This window comes from Suncus etruscus, chromosome X (genome assembly GCF_024139225.1).
Source record: "Suncus etruscus isolate mSunEtr1 chromosome X, mSunEtr1.pri.cur, whole genome shotgun sequence".
Taxonomy (NCBI): domain Eukaryota; kingdom Metazoa; phylum Chordata; class Mammalia; order Eulipotyphla; family Soricidae; genus Suncus; species Suncus etruscus.
Window position 1 is genome coordinate 37,194,573 of NC_064868.1, and position 18,895 is coordinate 37,213,467.

The window sequence follows — 18,895 nt, forward strand, 5'->3', positions numbered from 1 at the left end:
ATGTGACACTTGGTATATATGTAAAATACATACAGATAAAGTATTTAATGATGACAAATCATAAAAATATGGATCGTTACATTTTATTTTGTGGAATTTTGAGGGCACACCTGGCAGTATTTAGGGCTTTTGTTCCTTGTGTTCCTGTCTCTTTACTTAGGGATCATTCCTGGTGGTGCTCAGAGAACCATATACAGGGTTGGTATGAATCAGATTTGACAGTATACAAGCTTTTATGTCTTATTTTATGTCTCTGACCCCCCCAAAATATTTTAAAACCGAAACAAAATTCGAATAGTTCTTGGCTAGAATCTAGTAGAGTTTGATCCTAGTTGGATAGTGGCACCATGTAAGATCTCCTAGATATAGCTTTGTGTAACTCCTAAACATAGAGCCAGAATTAGAGCCTGACTCTGAGCAGCCTTTTTTTAAAACTAAAACTCTACTCCTGCCCAAATAAACTAAGGTTTAATAACCCATAAGGTTTCAAAAACCACATTTTAAGAATATAGATTTGGGGTTCAACATGTAATCCAATTACCATCATAACATCTATGAAACAGTAACTAGTGCATTGTAGTTTAATTTAATGTTTCATACTCCCTTTATATAACAAATATACAAATAAAAATATGATGAATTCTCAATAGCATAGTAAAAGGTTGACTTTATTCTTTGAATCAGACTGAAATTATGACAAAGAAATTAAGTGTTGAATTAAAAAAAATGTTAACATCTTTAGGATCTTCTTATGAGACAGTTTCCTTTGTCTTTTTCTTCCCCCAGAGCCTAAAATAAAAACCAGTTTTACTTTTGATATATATGTATTTTATTATTCCTTTTTTTCAAGAGCTTAATCCTTGCCTTAAAAAGATATTTAATTAAAGAACTGTTATTTACAAAGTTATTTTTAGTTTATTCTTAGGCACACAATATTCATACATACCAATATTACCACTTTTGTCAACTTAGGCTCCACCATTTTTCCAATACAATCTCCTTTCTCTGTCCTTATCCTGCCTATACTCTGGGGTCAAGGGTTATCTAGGTATCTCCCTTAATGGATTCTATTTTCTTGTCTAATTACTCTATATATTATAGATAAGTGAAGTTATCCTGTATTTGACCTTTTTATTATGACTTGATTCACTCAACACAATATCTTCCAGTTTCAACAAAGTTGTGGTAAACTGCATGATTTCATAATTCCTTATAGCTGTTTATACATTCCATATATATATATATATTCTGCTGCATCTATTTCACTGTGTATATAGCACATCTTCATGATCCATTTGTCTGTCATTGAGCACCTAGCTTGATTCCATATCTTAGCTATTGTACTAGGTGCTACAATGATTAATACTTTAGAATGAATGATTTTTTTCCTTGGGGTTAGATGCCCAAAAGCTGAATTGTTGGATCTTTTTGGAGCTCATTTCTAATTTTTTTTTAGTTATTTTTTTTTGGAAGGGGGACACCCAGTGATGCGCAGGGGTTACTCCTGGCCATGCGCTCAGAAATCATTCCTGGTTTGGGGGACCATATGGTATGCCAGGGTATCGAACCATGGTCTGTCCTAGGCTAGCATGGGCAAGGCAGACGCATTACCACTTTTGCCACTGCCCCGGCCCCTCATTTCTAATTTTTTTGGGGGGTTTTTGTTTTGGTTTTTGGGCCACACCCGGCGGTGCTCAGGGGTTACTCCTGGATGTCTGCTCAGAAATAGCTCCTGGTAGGCACGGGGGACCATGTGGGACACCGGGATTCAAACCAACCACCTTTGGTCCTGGATCGGCTGCTTGCAAGGCAAACGCCGCTGTGCTATCTCTCCGGGCCCCTCATTTCTAATTTTAATGAGAGCTCTATTTCTTGTTTTCTACAAGGTTGAGCCAGATAACATTCCTAATAGCTGTGGGTAAGAGTTCTTTGTGACCATGTCCTCACCAAAATAGATGGTTACCACAATTTTTGATACTTGGTATTTTCAATGGTATGAGTTGATATCACATTATCATCTTGATTTGGATTTCCCTAAGTGGTGCTAAGTACTTTTTTATATAGCAGTTCATTTCATCTTCCCATTTTTTGATTTTTGGTTGGTTTGTTGTTGATCTTTGTGAGTATTTTATATCTCTGTGAGTACTTGATGTCCCTTTTTCATATAAAATATATAATGTATTAAATGTTAAGTTTTCCCAATTAGTGATTAGGTTTTTTCCAAATAAGTTATCTATGTTTTAGTTTTAGTCTGTGTTTCTTTTGCCAGGCAGAACTCTTTAATTTTAATTTCTTTTTTTCTTTTTTTCTTTCTTTCTTTCTTTCTTTCTTTCTTTCTTTCTTTCTTTCTTTCTTTCTTTCTTTCTTTCTTTCTTTCTTTCTTTCTTTCTTTCTTTCTTTCTTTCTTTCTTTCTTTCTTTCTTTCTTCTTCTTCCTTCCTTCCTTCCTTCCTTCCTTCCTTCCTTCCTTCCTTCCTTCCTTCCTTCCTTCCTCTTCCTTCCTTCCTTCCTTCCTTCCTTCCTTCCTTCCTTCTTTCTTTCTTTCTTTCTTTCTTTCTTTCTTTCTTTCTCTCTCTCTCTCTCTCTCTCTCTCTCTCTCTCTCTCTCTTTCTTTCTTTCTTTCTTTCTTTCTTTCTTTCTTTCTTTCTTTCTTTCTTTCTTTCTTTCTTTCTTTTCTTTTCTTTTCTTTTCTGTCATTGCCAATGGTGTATCATTGAAGACACCTTACAGGTCTAAATCTTACAGCTTTCTAAATTTTACAGATCCCTCATTGTATTTATAATTTCCATTTGTATCATTTTCCTTTTACTAATGCAGTGTATTATGTTAATTGATTTGCCTATGTTGAATAATCCTTGCATCCCTGGGATAAGTCCCACATGACTAGGTTATATGTTTATTTGATAGTATTGAATTTTGGTTAGCTAAAGTTCTGTTAATTATTTGATGTTCACTATGATTTTGGTCTGAAAATTTCTTTTCTGAAAATGTCTCAGTATGTGCATTTTGGGGAATGGATTGAGAAAAAGATTAATTGGCAATATGTTGCCAGTTTGGAAGACAATTCACTAGTATTTAAATCAGTTGATTTGTCTGCATAGTTGCAAGGAGAGAACAAGGGCTAAAGGTTGGATTGGTGGAACTGCTCATACAAGAATGAACAATTGGAGGGAAGGCCACGTAGGTGGTAGACTTCATATTGAAATATTGTGTGCCTAAAACACCTGTATTATGAACAAATTTGTAAGTTCCAGTGTTTTGTTTTATGTTACATTTCCTCAAGGGTTGGTCCCTGTAGGCACAGAGTTTTATCTGCAAACCTAGGCTTAGGATTTGGAGGCAGCATAAATTGAGATCAAGGCCAATTGCCCTTCTCTGCTATTTATCTTTGGTCTATTTCAGTTCTCATCATTTCTTTTTTATATGTTTGTAGATTTTGGAGTGTGGACTCAAATGAGGCTGCTCTTTTCTTTCTTTCTCTTTCTTTCTTTCTTTCTTTCTTTCTTTCTTTCTTTCTTTCTTTCTTTCTTTCTTTCTTTCTTTCTTTCTTTCTTTATTTCTCTCTCTCTCTCTCTCTCTCTCTCTCTTTCTTTCTTTCTGTCTTTCTTTCTTTCTTTCTTTCTTTCTTTCTTTCTTTCTTTCTTTCTTTCTTTCTTTCTTTCTTTCTTTCTTTCTTTCTTTCTTTCTTTCCTTCCTTCCTTCCTTCCTTCCTTTCTCTCTTTCTCTCTTTCTCTCTTTCTCTCTCCCTCCCTCCCTTCCTCCTTCCTTCCTTCCTTCCTTCCTTCCTTCCTTCCTTCCTTCCTTCCTTCCTTCCTTCCTTCCTTCCTTTCTCTCTTTCTCTCTTTCTCTCTTTCTCTCTTTCTCTCTCCCTCCCTCCTTCCTTCCTTCCTTCCTTCCTTCCTTCCTTCCTTCCTTCCTTCCTTCCTTCCTTCCTTCCTTCCTTCCTTCCTTCCTTCCTTCCTTCCTTCCTTCCTTCCTTCCTTCCTTCCTTCCTTCCTTCCTTCCTTCCTTTCTTTTTTTGTACTTTTGGGTTACACCCAAAAGTAAATGGAACTTATTTCTGACTCTGTACTCATGAATAATTCCTGGAGAGGCTACAGATAGGGATACTGTTTGTGATGGAAGTGTCACTCACATGATGGGAAAGTATACTACCTGCTGTACAGGTATATGGCCAATATCTGGCAGTTTCTTGATGAGATAAATCATTAAGCATTTTCTCGGGGTTTCTAACACAAGGGAAGTTGTTTTCTATAAATTCTTTCTTTTTTATGTTAGTCCTTCTTGACCAAATGTCAGCTCAAAAGAAATGAAGTGCTGTTCCAGATTTTGACATTTCCAGCTTAATGGGCTTATTATGGGCTGTATAGGTAGAAGATTGAGGAAGCCTCAGAACCTGCTTAGGAGGGAATTTCTTGATCTTTCTGGTGGTCAGCAGTCTGTAAACTATTCATTAAAATGTGGTTCTATAATCTGTTTTTCTAGAGAAAACAGCTTCCAATGATCTTGCAAACACAAATGTTACTTTGAGGGCAGGAATCTACAATTTCCCTAGCTGCCAGCTTATTGCCAATAATGCTTTTACTCAGTCTGCCATCATGTCTCTAGATTGATTGGCTCTCAAGCAGCAGAGAAACAGGAATTTTGTAGATTCAAATAGTGGAATATGAATATTTGCCTCAGGAACTTTTATCTAAATTAATCAAATTATAATTATAGCTAACTTGGCATCTCAATTTATTAAAACATGAATTCTGGCTGCATATTTTTGTCTGTGTCAGTGAAAATATTAAGAAAAACAATTATCATGAAATTATATTGCCATCAATTCTTAAATAATGCCCTAAATCTACAGGGTTGCATTGAATTGCAATTACTTATGTGAGGAAGCACATCTATTAATTTACACATTCAATTTTATTGCTAATTATATTGAAAAATGCAATTACACGCTTAAATAGATAATCAAATATCTAAGTCCACCTAGTTAGCTCCTATCTTATTAAATGTGCAATAACTGCTTTGCCATTAAGAACCACCTGTTGTAAACTGTAAAGTAATTAGGCTTCAATTTGATAGCTTGCCATGTGTAAAACAAAAACATTTTTACTAATAGTGCTATCAAGGTAATACCATGTGTTTCGCTTTGGCTACTTCATTTCAACTTTGAATTAATGAATAATTTATATCAACATGTTTCAGCCAGAAAAAGTTTTACAAAATTTTAGTTGTAGGTGAATTATATGAAGTAGGCTGCTAGAGAAGCAGCCTGGAAACAATAGTTCTTCTAACTCTCAGTTTGACCCAACTCAGCTATGGGAAAATGCCTGGTGTGGTTTAGGTCTGAAAAAGTGGAATATCACCTTTCTTTAAAGAAAATACTTTCGGGGGGCCAGAGAGATAGCATGGAGGTAAGGCGTTTGCCTTTCATGCAGAAGGACGGTGGTTCAAATCCCGGCATCCCATATGGTCCCCCGTGCCTGCCAGGGGCGATTTCTGAGCATAGAGCCAGGAGTAGACCCTGAGCGCTGCCGGGTGTGACCCAAACCCCCCTCCCCCAAAAAAGAAAAGAAAAGAATTTCGGGAAGAGATGTAATAGTGAAGTAACAGGTTCATGGTGATGATGCAGTTTTGTTTTCTTTTATTGCCATCTGACAGCTTTCTTAATAGTGGTCCACTTTGCTAAATGGTGACAAACTATAGTCTAATGTTAAATTTTGGCAGCAATAACCATTTCTATTGGTATAGTCCATCTGATGGAACACCCAAGTGTAAGCCACCAGTGATATGAAATTTGCTTTGAAAAAATGAAGGAGAGGGCCCGGAGAGATAGCACAGCGGCATTTGCCTTGCAAGCAGCCGATCCAGGACCATAGGTGGTTGGTTCAAATCCCGGTGTCACATATGGTCCCCCGTGCCTGCCAGGAGCTATTTCTGAGCAAACAGCCAGGAGTAACCCCTGAGCACCGCCGGGTGTGGCCCAAAAACAAAAACAAAAACAAAAAAAAACAAAACAAAAAAAAAGAAAAATTGAAGGAGAGAAAAGACAGATATTGTTGAAGAGAAAACATGGGCTTCCCCAGAGGAGAAAAAGTCAAGAATACATATCTCAGATTGAAATGTAAAATTAACTTTAGGGTAGAGAATGGAGCTCTCTTGCCTTTACAGATCTGGTTTTATTGAAGGACTTTTCTTAGACTACACCCCCTTACCTAGCCTTGGGTAGATAGAAATCTCATATTATGGTGTCAAGAGGGAAAGCCTTAGATTCCTGATACTGTTGCAGGAGCAGGGATGTGGTATCTCTGTTAGTCCACAGTTCCCTGGTTCTTCAGTATTTACACTAATGAAAATATTAAGTAATAAAGGTGCTCAGACTCAGAAAACAGAATAAAAAATGGCAAGTAGAAGAGAAAAAATCTTTCTCAGACATTAAGTATGACTCCCTCTTATGTGTTTCTTTTTAATATATTTTATAGGAAAACTGTCTTTATGATACTTGTCAAGTGGCAAAAATGTTAGAGAGTGAGTTCAGAGTTATGTCAAGTGGAAAATGTTACAGAGAGTGCATTCAGAGTTATACAGGGTTCTGGCTGGTTTAGGTTTTTGTTTCTGCTTGACCATTTGCCTTTGGTAAAGCCCATTATGTCTTACTCTGACAAACTTGCTAATTTTCCTCCCCACTATTTGGCAAGTGAAGTGTGAATTGGAGTCATCTGAGCTATTACACATGGTAGGGCACTTCCCTTGGCCTGGATACAATCCTCAGCATCTCTTGTGGTCCCCGAAACAGCACCAGGGGGGATTCCTGAGGGCAGAGCAAAAAGTAAACCCTGAGCACTATGGGGTGTGGCCCCAAACCAAAATAATAGTGATAATAGAGTTGCTTGCAACAGCTGACAAAGGTAAAGTGAAGCTTTATTTTTTTAATTATCTTTTCATAATCTATTCTGGACCTTTAGATTCCGTTTTTTGTTTCTTTGTTTTATTTTTGGGCCACACTCAGCAGCACTCAGGGGTTATTCCTGGCTCTTCACTCAAAAATCGCTCCTGGCAGGCTTGGGGGACCATATGCAATTTTCCAATCTGCCAACTTAATGCCAATAAAACTTTTACTCAGTCTGCCATCATGTCTCTAAATTGATTGGCTTTCAATCATCAGAGAAACAGGAACTTTGCAGATTCATATTAGTGGAATATGAATATTTGCCTCAGTAACTTTTATCTAAATTAATAAAAATTATAATGATTTTGCACAGTTTCATTTTGGGGAATATAAGACAAGAAACTATGCTTCTCTTCACAAGACTTCCTTTAAATTATTCTCAGGAAACCAGAAATGATAAACTCTATCTGATGCATAAGAACTCCGAGACATTAACCTTGGATGCCTGCTGGCAATATGGGGTCAGATTACATGATTATCAAAAATCTCTATCAATTTGGTGCATGTTTGCCAAATTACTGGTAGTCTAAGAACCCTTTCCGTAAGGCTCTCTTCTACTTCAGGCCTTAATCTACCCTAAAATAAATGTTATATGCTTTGGAATAAAAATAGAAGAGGGGGGCTGGAAATATAGCAATATAGCACAGCATGTAGGTAGTTTGCCTTGCATGTGCCAGAGCTGGATTCGATCCCTGGCATCCCATATGGTCCCTAAACCTGCCAGGAATAATTACTGAGCACAGAGCCAGGAGTAACCCCAGAGCACTGTTAGATGTTGCCCAAAAGTCACAAAAAAGGAAAAGAAAAAAAGAAGAAAATCTGAAAAAGAAATTTGTACTCAATGGTAGCAATTATTCTTGGGGATTTCCTATGGAATTCTTGTTGAGAATACCACTGATCAGGGCAAAATACTACATGCCTCAACGCTACTAATATTTTGCTCCAGGGAGCATCATTTTACATGGTATGCAGATAATGGAGGAACAATCATTCCTATTTTCCCAAATCTATGTGAGTTTTATGGACCTTTTCATTTTTAACAGTATAATAAAATGACATTATCATATTAGTTATAGACGGTTAACAGTGATTAGCATATTTATGTGTAGCTCTTACATTACTACATAGTACTACCTAACACTTTTATCATGTCACATAATTATCATTTTTTGTTTTCATTTTGAGGGAAATGAATAGTCACTTAGCAACTTTTAGTATGTAATACAGTATTATTAACTATAATCACTATGCTGTACAATATGTCCCTGGAACTTCTTTATCTACTAATCTAACTGCAGAATTATCTCATTTGTGAAGGAAATTAGTGAGTATGGAGAATGATTCTTTCAGTTTTTTAAAGTTTATATCCTCAAACTGTTCTTAGAACATTTGTTTTTCTGTTCTTGATTCTCTTTACTCATCCTAATGTCATTTAAGTTTATCAGCAATCTAAGGGCACTACTCTAGATAAACACAGACTATCCTAGAGAATAAACACACAGAAGGATGTAATCATGATCTCATGGAAATCATATTACAATAGAAAAGAAAAACTTGCATAAGACTGCCTCAGTTTCCTCAAACCTTAGTGTTAATGTGAAATAAGTATGTACCCAGAAAATCATCTTTGGGATTATGCACCATTCATAAGTACTAAAAACATGAACCCCTTCCTTCTAATAATGTAACTTTGTCAGGAAGACATTAAACTCAACAAAATTCTACTTCTGAAACACAATCATTTATTGTGTACATGGAATATGGAGCATGATTACTATGCATTTAGACTGACTATTTCTATTTTTGTTTGTTTGGGGGCCATACCAGTGATGCTCAGGGGTTACTCCTGGCTCTGCACTCAGAAATTGCTCCTGGCTCAGGCAACCATATGGGCGGCCAGGGATCGAACCCAGGATCGTCCTGGGTCAGCTGCATGCAAAGCAAATGTCCTACCACTGTGTTGTCACTCCATCCCCAAGACTGATTATTTCTAGACTAGAATTAAAAATGCATTTTTCTGATAAGACATGCAAGAATAAGTGACACTGGGCATAAAAGACAGTGCAGTGGGTAGGGTGCTTGCCTTGAACATGAATGAATTCAGTTCAATCTCCAATAACTTACATTGTCCCCCTAACAGCAAGGCTGCATTGCCAGGGCATCCTGCTCCTGGCAAGGAGATGGAAGAACAAAGTGGGAGTGCTTCTAAAGGTTTATGGTAGGTGGAGAACCTACAGGAGTTACCATGGAGTAAGTCCTAGGGACTGGAAATTAGACAAGACCATGGGCCCACCCTGCACAGGAAGTCCTTTAGATAAATGACAATAGGCCCCAATCCTCAGCTGGGCTGATTGCTATGTTGAAGAACTCAGCCTGCTCTGACACTGGAAACCCCAAAAATGTTCCCTCAAAATTAAGATTTTTCCCTTTCCAAAAGTGAATTTCACCCCTTGGCTTTAAAGCTGTATGATTTAGTGATTTTTTAAAATAACACTGCAGCAGCTACAGTGCAGTTGATAGGGTGCTTGTCTTGGATAAAGCATACTTGGGTTAGATTCCACAGCATCTCATATGGTTTCCAATGCACCAACAGAAGTAATTCCTGAGTACAGAGCCAATAGTAACCTCTGAATTGCTGGTGTGGCACCAAACCAAACAAAACAACAAAGAATAACCATTAAATAGAAGACTTAGTTAAGAAAAATGACGACTTCCAGCAGATCAGTTTATGAAAGTAGTGAATGTGTACATTTAAAGGTCCTAAAAATATGAGGGAAACAGCTAAGTATGGGATTTCATGGGCACCTGAATTGCCAGTTCTTAGAATGGTTTGTTGAAATGGTAGATAATACATTGACTGGATTAGTCAGAGTGATAATGAGGTCAGTAAACCTTAAGTTAAATATCTGAACTCATTATCATAATTATCACCATCATCATCACTGTCAGCATGATTATTAAAGGAAAAAAATGATCGGAAGTAACAAGCATAGACATGATATTTAATATACATATATTTTTTTTGGTGGGGGGGTTTGGGCCAGACCCGGTGACACTCAGGAATTACTCTTGGCTATGTACTCAGAAATCGCTCCTGGCTTGGGGAACCATATGGGACGCCTGGGGATCGAACCGAGGTCTGTCCTAGGTCAGCTCCGTATAAGGCAAATGCCTACCGCTGTGCCATTGCTCTGACCCCATGATATTTAATATTCTAAAAAGCATTTTTATTGATAAAGCACATTAAAAAATACCTTTATGCAACATTGATAAAAAAAAGTTGGAAACAGAAACTAGTGATTGAGACTGTCTCGGAAACAAACACTAGCTATCTATTACTCTGCTTCATTCACCTTTCTTTATTCTATTTTTGTCCTAAACTTTATCATCAGCCAACATTGAGCAAATATTTTATAAATAATAAGGAAAGATTATATTAGATATGGGTAAAGGAAGAAAGATAACATAAAGAACTGTAAAAGTGAATATTGACCCAAAAAATCATTCATGATAACCATTAGATATTTTCACTGAGAGGAAGCAATTTTTTACTTATTTACTTGGTAGCAATAATTTGGATAGAAAGGAACTTTTATGAAAAATGTAATGCTATGCAAGTGAGATTGCTAATCTCATTGCCACAAGTACTACTAAAACATAGGCCCCACTTCCTGTTTTTTAATGTTTTTCTGTAACATAATGTGAATTTTACTTATAAAATTCAATAATCAATATGTTATGCTATCCTAATACACAATGTCTTCTCAAAATGCCTATGGAACAATCTCATAAGCAATTAATTAAAATTGTGTTAACATTTTGCTAAAAAAGTTGAATTTTATATGTAGTTATATAAATCTTTTCAGAAATATTTACCACATGAATGATGTCTCTTAGCTAAATTACTGTATGAAAATAAGTACTTTCAAGAACAGATTATTTGCTGGTTACTTTCACATTAGAATTATGTCAAAGTCAAATAGTTGCCTATAATGATAAATGATCTCTCTCTCTCTTTCTCTCTCTCTTCCTAATATACGGAATTTCACATTTTAGAATTTTAGTTAGGCTCTATGTACCCAGTCATTGAATCTTATTTGATGTATGTTTAGCCACTGAAATAATATAATATTGTTGAGTCAATTCTAAGAAAAGAATTACAAAACCTTGCAATACCTGTGGTGAAATTAGAAGAATAAGTAGAATGTTAAGATCTGTGAGAGAACACAGAGATTTTCTGTACAGAAATACAGTCCTCCTAATTTTTATGATCTAGGTGATTAGTATTTAGAGAGTATCTATGATAAGTACAAGGTTATATGTTAGATAAACAGTGGAAGGAATGGGATCAAGCTCTCCTGCCAATTATTTGTGTCAGTTTTTTCTGGTTTCTTGTAAAATGATATGCAACTGTGCGTATTGAGTACTATTAACAACATACATAGCAAGAATAAAATTCCTTTATTGAAACTTTTTTTTGTTTCTTTGTTTTTTGGGTCACACCCAGCAGCGCTCAGGGGCCACTTCTGGCTCTATGCTCAGAAATCGCTCCTGATAGGCTCAGGGGATAACATGGGATGCTGGGATTCGAACCATGGACCTTCTGCATGCGAGGCAAATGCCTTACCTCTATGCTATCTCTCTGGCCTCTATTAAAACTTTTTTATATCAACATAGACCTTTGCCATTCTTTTGAAAACTATTCTATAAATCTACATAAATATTCTGACTGGGAAGTATGAAATTAATCAAAGGCAGGCAATTGAATATTGACTATTTTAAATAGTCAAATAATCTGGTGTATCTATTTATCTTACCATTGTAATCCTCTTATCATAACCTCAAAACTTAAGAATTTGAAGAGCTTTGTTAACTTTAAAATTTTTATTTTAATTGCATTTTAATTTTTTTGTTCATGGGTCACATCTGGCAGTGCTCAGGGCTTACTCCTGACTCTGCATTTAGTATTACTCCTGGCAGGGATTGAGGAACCATATGGGGTATCAGAGATTGAACCCTTCTTGGCCTCATGCAAAGCAAATGCAATTCTTTTGTATACATGGAGTATAGCTCCGAGTCCTCATTTATATTTCTTTCCTGATCTGATTTATTTCATGAAAGTAGAAGGAAACAACTATACACTATTGCTAATAACTTTCTGAGTCATTTTTTGGTCAGACCTTATTTTAAATTACAGATTATTTAATCTTTCTTTTATTCTTTTCTTTCTTTTTTGTTTGTGTGTTTCTTGGGCCATACCCAACCATGTTCAAGGGATCATTCATGGTATGGTGCTAAGGGATCATTCATGGTATGGTGCTCAGATAAGCTTAGGATCACAACACAGTTGGCTGTGAGCAAGGCAATTTCCATAACCCCTGTACTATATCTCTCTAGGCTTCTATTACATTTATTCTGATTTAAAAAAAAAGATTGCAATCGAACAATGTATATAAAATATTTTTGAGAAAGGATAATATATTGTACATGTAAGGCAGGGAATGAAATGAAATTGAGTGGACTCTTGGTTGCTGACATTTCATCAGCTAATAAATGTCTATGAAATTAATGTAAACTTATATATTAAGAAAAATATTCTGGCAGAGAACAGTTTTTATATAATTTTTGTACAGCTCCTAGAGGTTTGTATTCATTTTGTGGAGTGAACTAAGTAAAACTGAATTTGATTAAGTATAGCTCTCTTCTCTTTCAGGCAAACATTAAAGCAAGCATAAGTATGGTAATTGCTTTCTCGTGAATTTTTTGGCAGAAACTTCTGAATTTTTAAAATTATTCTGGCAAAACAAATAATATTTTCTATAATATAAGAATTAGATCTTAAAATACAGTTTTCTTCAGTCTATAGAATTTATTTATACTATATTGCAATTATCAATGTAAATTTTGTATTCTTGGTATTGATCCATTGTACTTGCAATGATACACACACTCAAGCAGAAGAAGCACATTTCGGATTGTTAAGTTGGACTCAATGGACAAAGTAGCATGACTTCCTGGGAAAAACTACTATTGAAATGTATAATACAGGAATTGTAATTAGACACATGATAGCTTAAACTTTTACATTTTCTTTAACTCTCCCTAAGCATGAACTGAATATAATTGTGAATAGTAAATTTTAAGAATTCTGTGGAACATTATTAGGAGAAAGTATATTATGAGGGATTTTTTTTGGGGGGGTACACCTGGTGGCTCTCAGGAAGTACTCCTCGCTCTATGTTCAGAATTCACTCCTGGTAGGCTCAGGGGACCATATGGGATGCCAGGAATTGAACCTGGGTCCGTCCTGGGTTGTCCATGTTCAGGCAAATGCCCTACTGCTGTGCTGTTGCTCTAGCCCCATATTATGATTTTTTAAATTTTAATTAAAATTTTGTTTTTGAGCCATACCTGGCAATACTCAGGACTTAGTACTGGCTCCGTGATCAAGAATTATTCCTACTAAGGGAATCCTAAGGAGTACTGGGGATAAAATCTAGGGTCTATAGGCAGTACTAGCACCCTGAACATCAGTGCTAAGCAAAGGACTGGGTTCCGAAACTGATAATTCTGATATCCTGGACTGTGTCCTTACTGCCATTTCAGTTCTTAAGATAGAAGCATTATGAAAAGAATTATCTGATGGAAATTATACATACAACTACATAAATGAAATTGCAGCAAACTTTCAGAGTAATTCAGCTTCTGTAATGCATACATGTCCAATTGATTTTTATAATTATAATGAGGCATTATAATTGTAATCATAATCACCTATGGCTACTCACAAAAATATATTGTCTCTTTAACAGAAGACTCCCTTTTAGACATGTCTGAAGTTTATATTACTAACAAATAGTAGTTTTATTTTAACTAAAGATATAAGGTAACAGACATTAATCATATTTCATGGATTTTATCTTTTTTTTTTTTGGTTTTTCGGGCCACACCCCTTTGATACTCAGGGGTTACTCCTGGCTAAGTGCTCAGAAATTGCCCCTGGCTTGGGAGGACCATATGGGACGCCGGGGATCAAACCGCAGTGCTTCCTTGGCTAGTGCTTGCAAGGCAGACACCTTACCTCTAGCGCCACCTCGCCGACCCCTATCATTCTTTTCTTTATTTTTTATTATCTTAAATTTCTTTGAGTTGTATAGGAAGAAAAATAATTTATTCCTCTACTCTTTGAAGTTCTTATGAGACCTAAGTGGCTTATTTTGTGATAGCATGTCTTGAACATTTACTGTCATCTGGGAGACTGTATCTCTTTAGAATCATCTAAATATGATCCAACTGTGATAATTATATGTCTTTTGGAGTCTCTCTGCACCTCATTTTCATTTCATCTGTAGACTCTTATAATAAAGATATTATACACTCATCCCATTTCAGTGAAGTAGAAACCAGAACTCAAATCTGATAAACTAGCTCGAGGTTTTAGCAGCTAATAAATGTCATTGCCAGGGCCCAGATAATAGTACTGCAGGTTGGGCACTTGCACCCCAGCACCTCATATGTTCTCCCCAAGAATGATCCCTGAGGGCAGATTCAGAAGTACTGCTGGGTATGTACCCCAGCCCCTGCAAAAATGATAGTGCCAGAAATTGAACGTGTGTGACTACTGCTGTGTTATGCCCCTGCCCTTGCATTTTTCTACTTTTATTATTACCCTCTGCTGGTTCTTTTTGTGCTTTTAGCCTAATAACTTAGTCTAAAATATTTTAGCCCATTAAAGTACATTTGAAAACCTTGGCTTAAGACTTAGAAGCCTTGCAAAAATGACATCATTCCCCTGGACAATAAATCACAGAATGAAGGAGGAATGTTTGTGTTTGCTTATACATTAGTTTTATGTTCACATTCTACTAATGTGTTGTGTCACTTTAAAAATTAATTGCTATCATTATATCCTGCGACCTTCGTAGTCCTGTTTTGGGATTCCCTGCAAAGTTACACACACACACACACACACACACACACACACACACACACACACAATGGTAAGGATATAGTCAAAGCTTATTTGTTTATTTATTTATTTATGGTATACTTTGCTCAGAAATATAGATTTTTGATAGCTCACAGGATATTTCATAGCATAATCATTTCCTGTAATTTTTCTGTCCTTCTAATACATATTATTATGTCATTCTGTTTTAGATTGGAGAAATATTATACATTTTGGAAGGTAAAGGCATCATCCCCTTGCCTTCGCACTTCCCAAAACCTGTTCCGATCCAACACAACTTGAATTCTTCAGATGAAGGTAGAGGATGTTTTATTTTAAACATATAAAAGTATGTTTTATTTTATTTATAATGTTGCAGAATGACTCTGTTTCACTTAAGAATCCTCATAGCAAGTTATTCCAATATAGAATTAGATTTTTTGAAGTCTCTTCATGCCAGCTTCCAGGGACAGATAAGAAGTTAAGTAATATCAGTCTGACTGGAAAGATAATATGCTTTGTATGCCAGGATCTAGGATTAGAGCCCCAGCACTATGGGGTTCCCCTAAGTACTGCTAATGTACTCTCCCAAAATAGTAAGCAAAGATAATTCCATATTATATCTTAATTTCTCAGTCTTCACGTATATATTGAAATTTGGCATTCAAAATATTTACTCAGAAAGTTTCCATCCCCTGAGTAACTTGGAAATAGCTACATTTTTAGTTTCATATATTATAATAATTATTATTATTCTTAAGATCTAGACTACTACCCTACACTCTAGCTGTAAGTGTAAGATTGTTAGTGAGAGACATTGGCAGTTCTTACAAGTCCTTGACAAATGTCTTCCTTTATGTGTATTTCTGTTCCTAATCCTGATATTTTGATCATGTTGATGATATTGGGAAAATAATATTAGGACTGGAATTCTGTTTAAGAGAATGTCAATAAAATATCTAGTTTCTGAAGTCTTTACTCTTCAATCACTAAGTGAGAATCAGTGAATTAATTAACAGTAGGAAATATTTACCGGTTTCTGTTTTTACTTTGGTTAAATGAAGATGAGAATGGCAAATTTCTATTCTAAACCCCTAATTCCATCCTGGGAGTTATGCAAGAGCATAAATGACCATTGTCATCATTAATTTGTTTGACTATCCATAGCGTTTAATAAAGATGATCCAGTACTGTACTTGAAATGCAAACTCGGTGAAATTCTACGCACAGACATTTTATTTCCCCTGATGAATGACGCCAAGGAAAGGGCTTTCGCTTTTGCAGCAAAGCAACAGATGTCGAGGATGGAGTATGATCGAAGGTCCATCACAGGCACACTAGAGAGCAGCAGTGTCCGAGTGGCCATTGCCCTCCTAGGGCTCACGAAAGTAGAGGTGAGTGTAAAATGCAGATATTGTAGGATGCCAGAACCAATTCACCCTTGCCACTGATTTGTAACAATGCATGGTGTTTGACTTCTGAATTTCTAAGTTCTGATCAATTCTATAATCCTGAGATCTCTGGCTCTAGTTGTCCCCTGCGCAAATCCCTCCAGCACATCCACTTCAGAACACTGAACTTCGGAGGACTGAGGTCAAACTCTGTTAAAATGAAAAATTTCAGTATATGGCCATTTTAAAAGCTAAGCTCCTCCCCCCAACAAAAACATAAAATGAATAAAAGTTAAACCTAGCATCTCTTTCTCTCCATTTCTTCAGCTTTCCAAATATATTTCCTGCATTCTTGACTCATATCATGACACTTTCTTTAAAAGGAGTGTGTTTGAGGGAGATGGGATTTTGCCCATGGTTTCTCTATCAATAACTGCATGCGTAGAATGTCTGTTTTCTCATTATTTTAGCTTCCTTCCTAGAAGACAGCACACTTTCTGTGTTGATTATTGTCTAGATTAAAATTTTTTGTCTTTGATTTCTTTTTTATATTGCCCTGGAGTGTGATTTGCATTGAAACCTGAAATCTTTTGTGTGTTCTCTTGTCTTTAATTTTGTGCCTTGTATTCACATACCAAATGCTCTGTCTTGTTTAATTGTGCTTGAAAAGATGCTTAGGTTTTTGATATGGAAAGTTTGGGGCCACATTGTTGTGCTCAAGAGGTGATTTTTGGTGGTATACTAAAGAGTGACTTCTGGTTGCCCAGGGGGAACCACATGTAGTGGTAAATAAGAGGATGTCAAATGGATTGTTGTTCTACAAGACAAACATCTCCTTCCTTGCTGTATTATGTCTCTGTCCCCAACAATTTAAACTGTTAAATCCTCTAACCAGGTGACCCCAGAGCCTATAGTTTCAAAGTCCAAATTCTCTTGCTCTTTTTACTTCTACTGAGGATAGATATCTTATTCAGGATAGGTATTTCTGAACCTCTGAATTGTTGGTGGAAATAATAATAGTAATGAGATTATTCCTTAAGATTAAGTATTGGCTTTTTAAATTTAAATGTTTTCAGCTGCTCCCTGGAGTGAGTCTGTGCTAATGAGTTGCACATGCATTAAGCCACTGTGCCCCCTCTCCTAGGCCAGCGGGTGCCTTTGAAGGGAGAAGCGAAGTAGCTACATTTGCACCACAGGAGCAGGCGTTCTCATACATTGCCTGTCAGTCTGCGCAGTCAGAACCAATCTAAATCAATAAAATAGGGTGACGCTTCCAAAATAATTAAAAGTTGTAAGTACTCTTTAAAAATTTGAAGTCTCCCCCCTACACACACACTGGAAAATCAATATTTTCCATGAGACTGGGTCTAGAACATATTTTTGTTTTAGCAAAACTTTCTGCATGCAGAAAATAACTAAGGAAGACTGGAAAGGGCACATTTAAGAAAATCAGCTATACAGACCAGGGATGAAGCTCAGTTGTAGGTCATTTGCCTTGCATAAGTGAGGCTCTGAGTTCTCTCCTTAGCACTGCAGGGGTACTGGGAAGGTACAAAGCAAGAAAGAAAAGAGAAAATTAGCTACATCAAATTAGTTCTTACAGACACAGCTTATTATGCTTATTTACATCTAGTGATCAAGGTTTCTTTTAGGGTGCAATTACTAATAGTGCCCTCTTGAAATAGAATAATGCTAATTCTTTTGGCATTATTTTGGCACAATAAACAAGAATGATTTAAAAAAAAAGTCTGTCCTTGTATAATAGTTTCCACTTTTTCTTCAAAATGTTTTTATGATCACTTTTTAAATTATTTTAATGATGCCATGGACTAAAGTAGAAAAGAGGATTACACTTTCAATATAAATATGAAATGACTTGGAAATAAAAAAGGCTAGATTGCATTCACTGACAGGGCATAGATTATAGTACTGATCTGAATGAAACATTATTGTATTTTAAAGGTGGAAAACAAAGACACTCAAGCACGTAATTCCACCTCTTATTCTTCTAGACCTATAAACTAAGACTTCAAATGAGTAAGATGACAAGGTGACACCACTGACTTGTGACAAAATTGAAATGGATCTATTTTTATCTCTTAGTTCCTTTCTTTTTTGCTTACTCTCCATCACCTCCAGACTAAGGACTTTCCCTCCTGTTCCATAAAATTACACATTGAAATGAGTGCAAGTCTACAATGTTCTGTTATAGCTTAAAATAGCCATGATAAAAAGAAAATCTTAAATTATCATTGAAAAAATGTCTGCTTAGAAGTGAATCTAATTGAATAAATGTAATCACCTTACTGCTGCAAAAAAAGAGATATTTCTGACCACATTTTTATTACATAGCTATGAAGAATTTACATTTTAAAATGATTTCTATGGTAATAGCAGTATGATATATCCGCATTCGGTGAGAGGCAGAATCTTATGTTGAGCATTTCTGGCACCTCCCTACTTAACTCTCATTTAAATTCATATTCTGTTGGCCACTAACTCTAATGATATACTCAGTAGTATTAGAAATATTCAGAGCCTTAAGAATGAAGTCCTTTGTTTTCTATTCTTTAAAATTGGGATTCAAAGCTATGCTTATATACTCTTGGAG

The 18,895-nt window shown here is 36.0% G+C and overlaps 1 protein-coding gene across 1 annotated transcript in view; it reads left to right on the forward strand.

Annotated features, from left to right (window-relative positions):
• Positions 1 to 18,895, forward strand: part of CFAP47 (cilia and flagella associated protein 47) — a 433,368-nt gene that overhangs the window by 241,071 nt on the left and 173,402 nt on the right. Inside the window, exons 44-45 of the mRNA XM_049766890.1 lie at positions 15,106 to 15,211; positions 16,061 to 16,287. Of these exons, the coding sequence (XP_049622847.1) occupies positions 15,106 to 15,211; positions 16,061 to 16,287 (333 nt within the window). The remainder of the gene's footprint in view (positions 1 to 15,105; positions 15,212 to 16,060; positions 16,288 to 18,895) is intronic.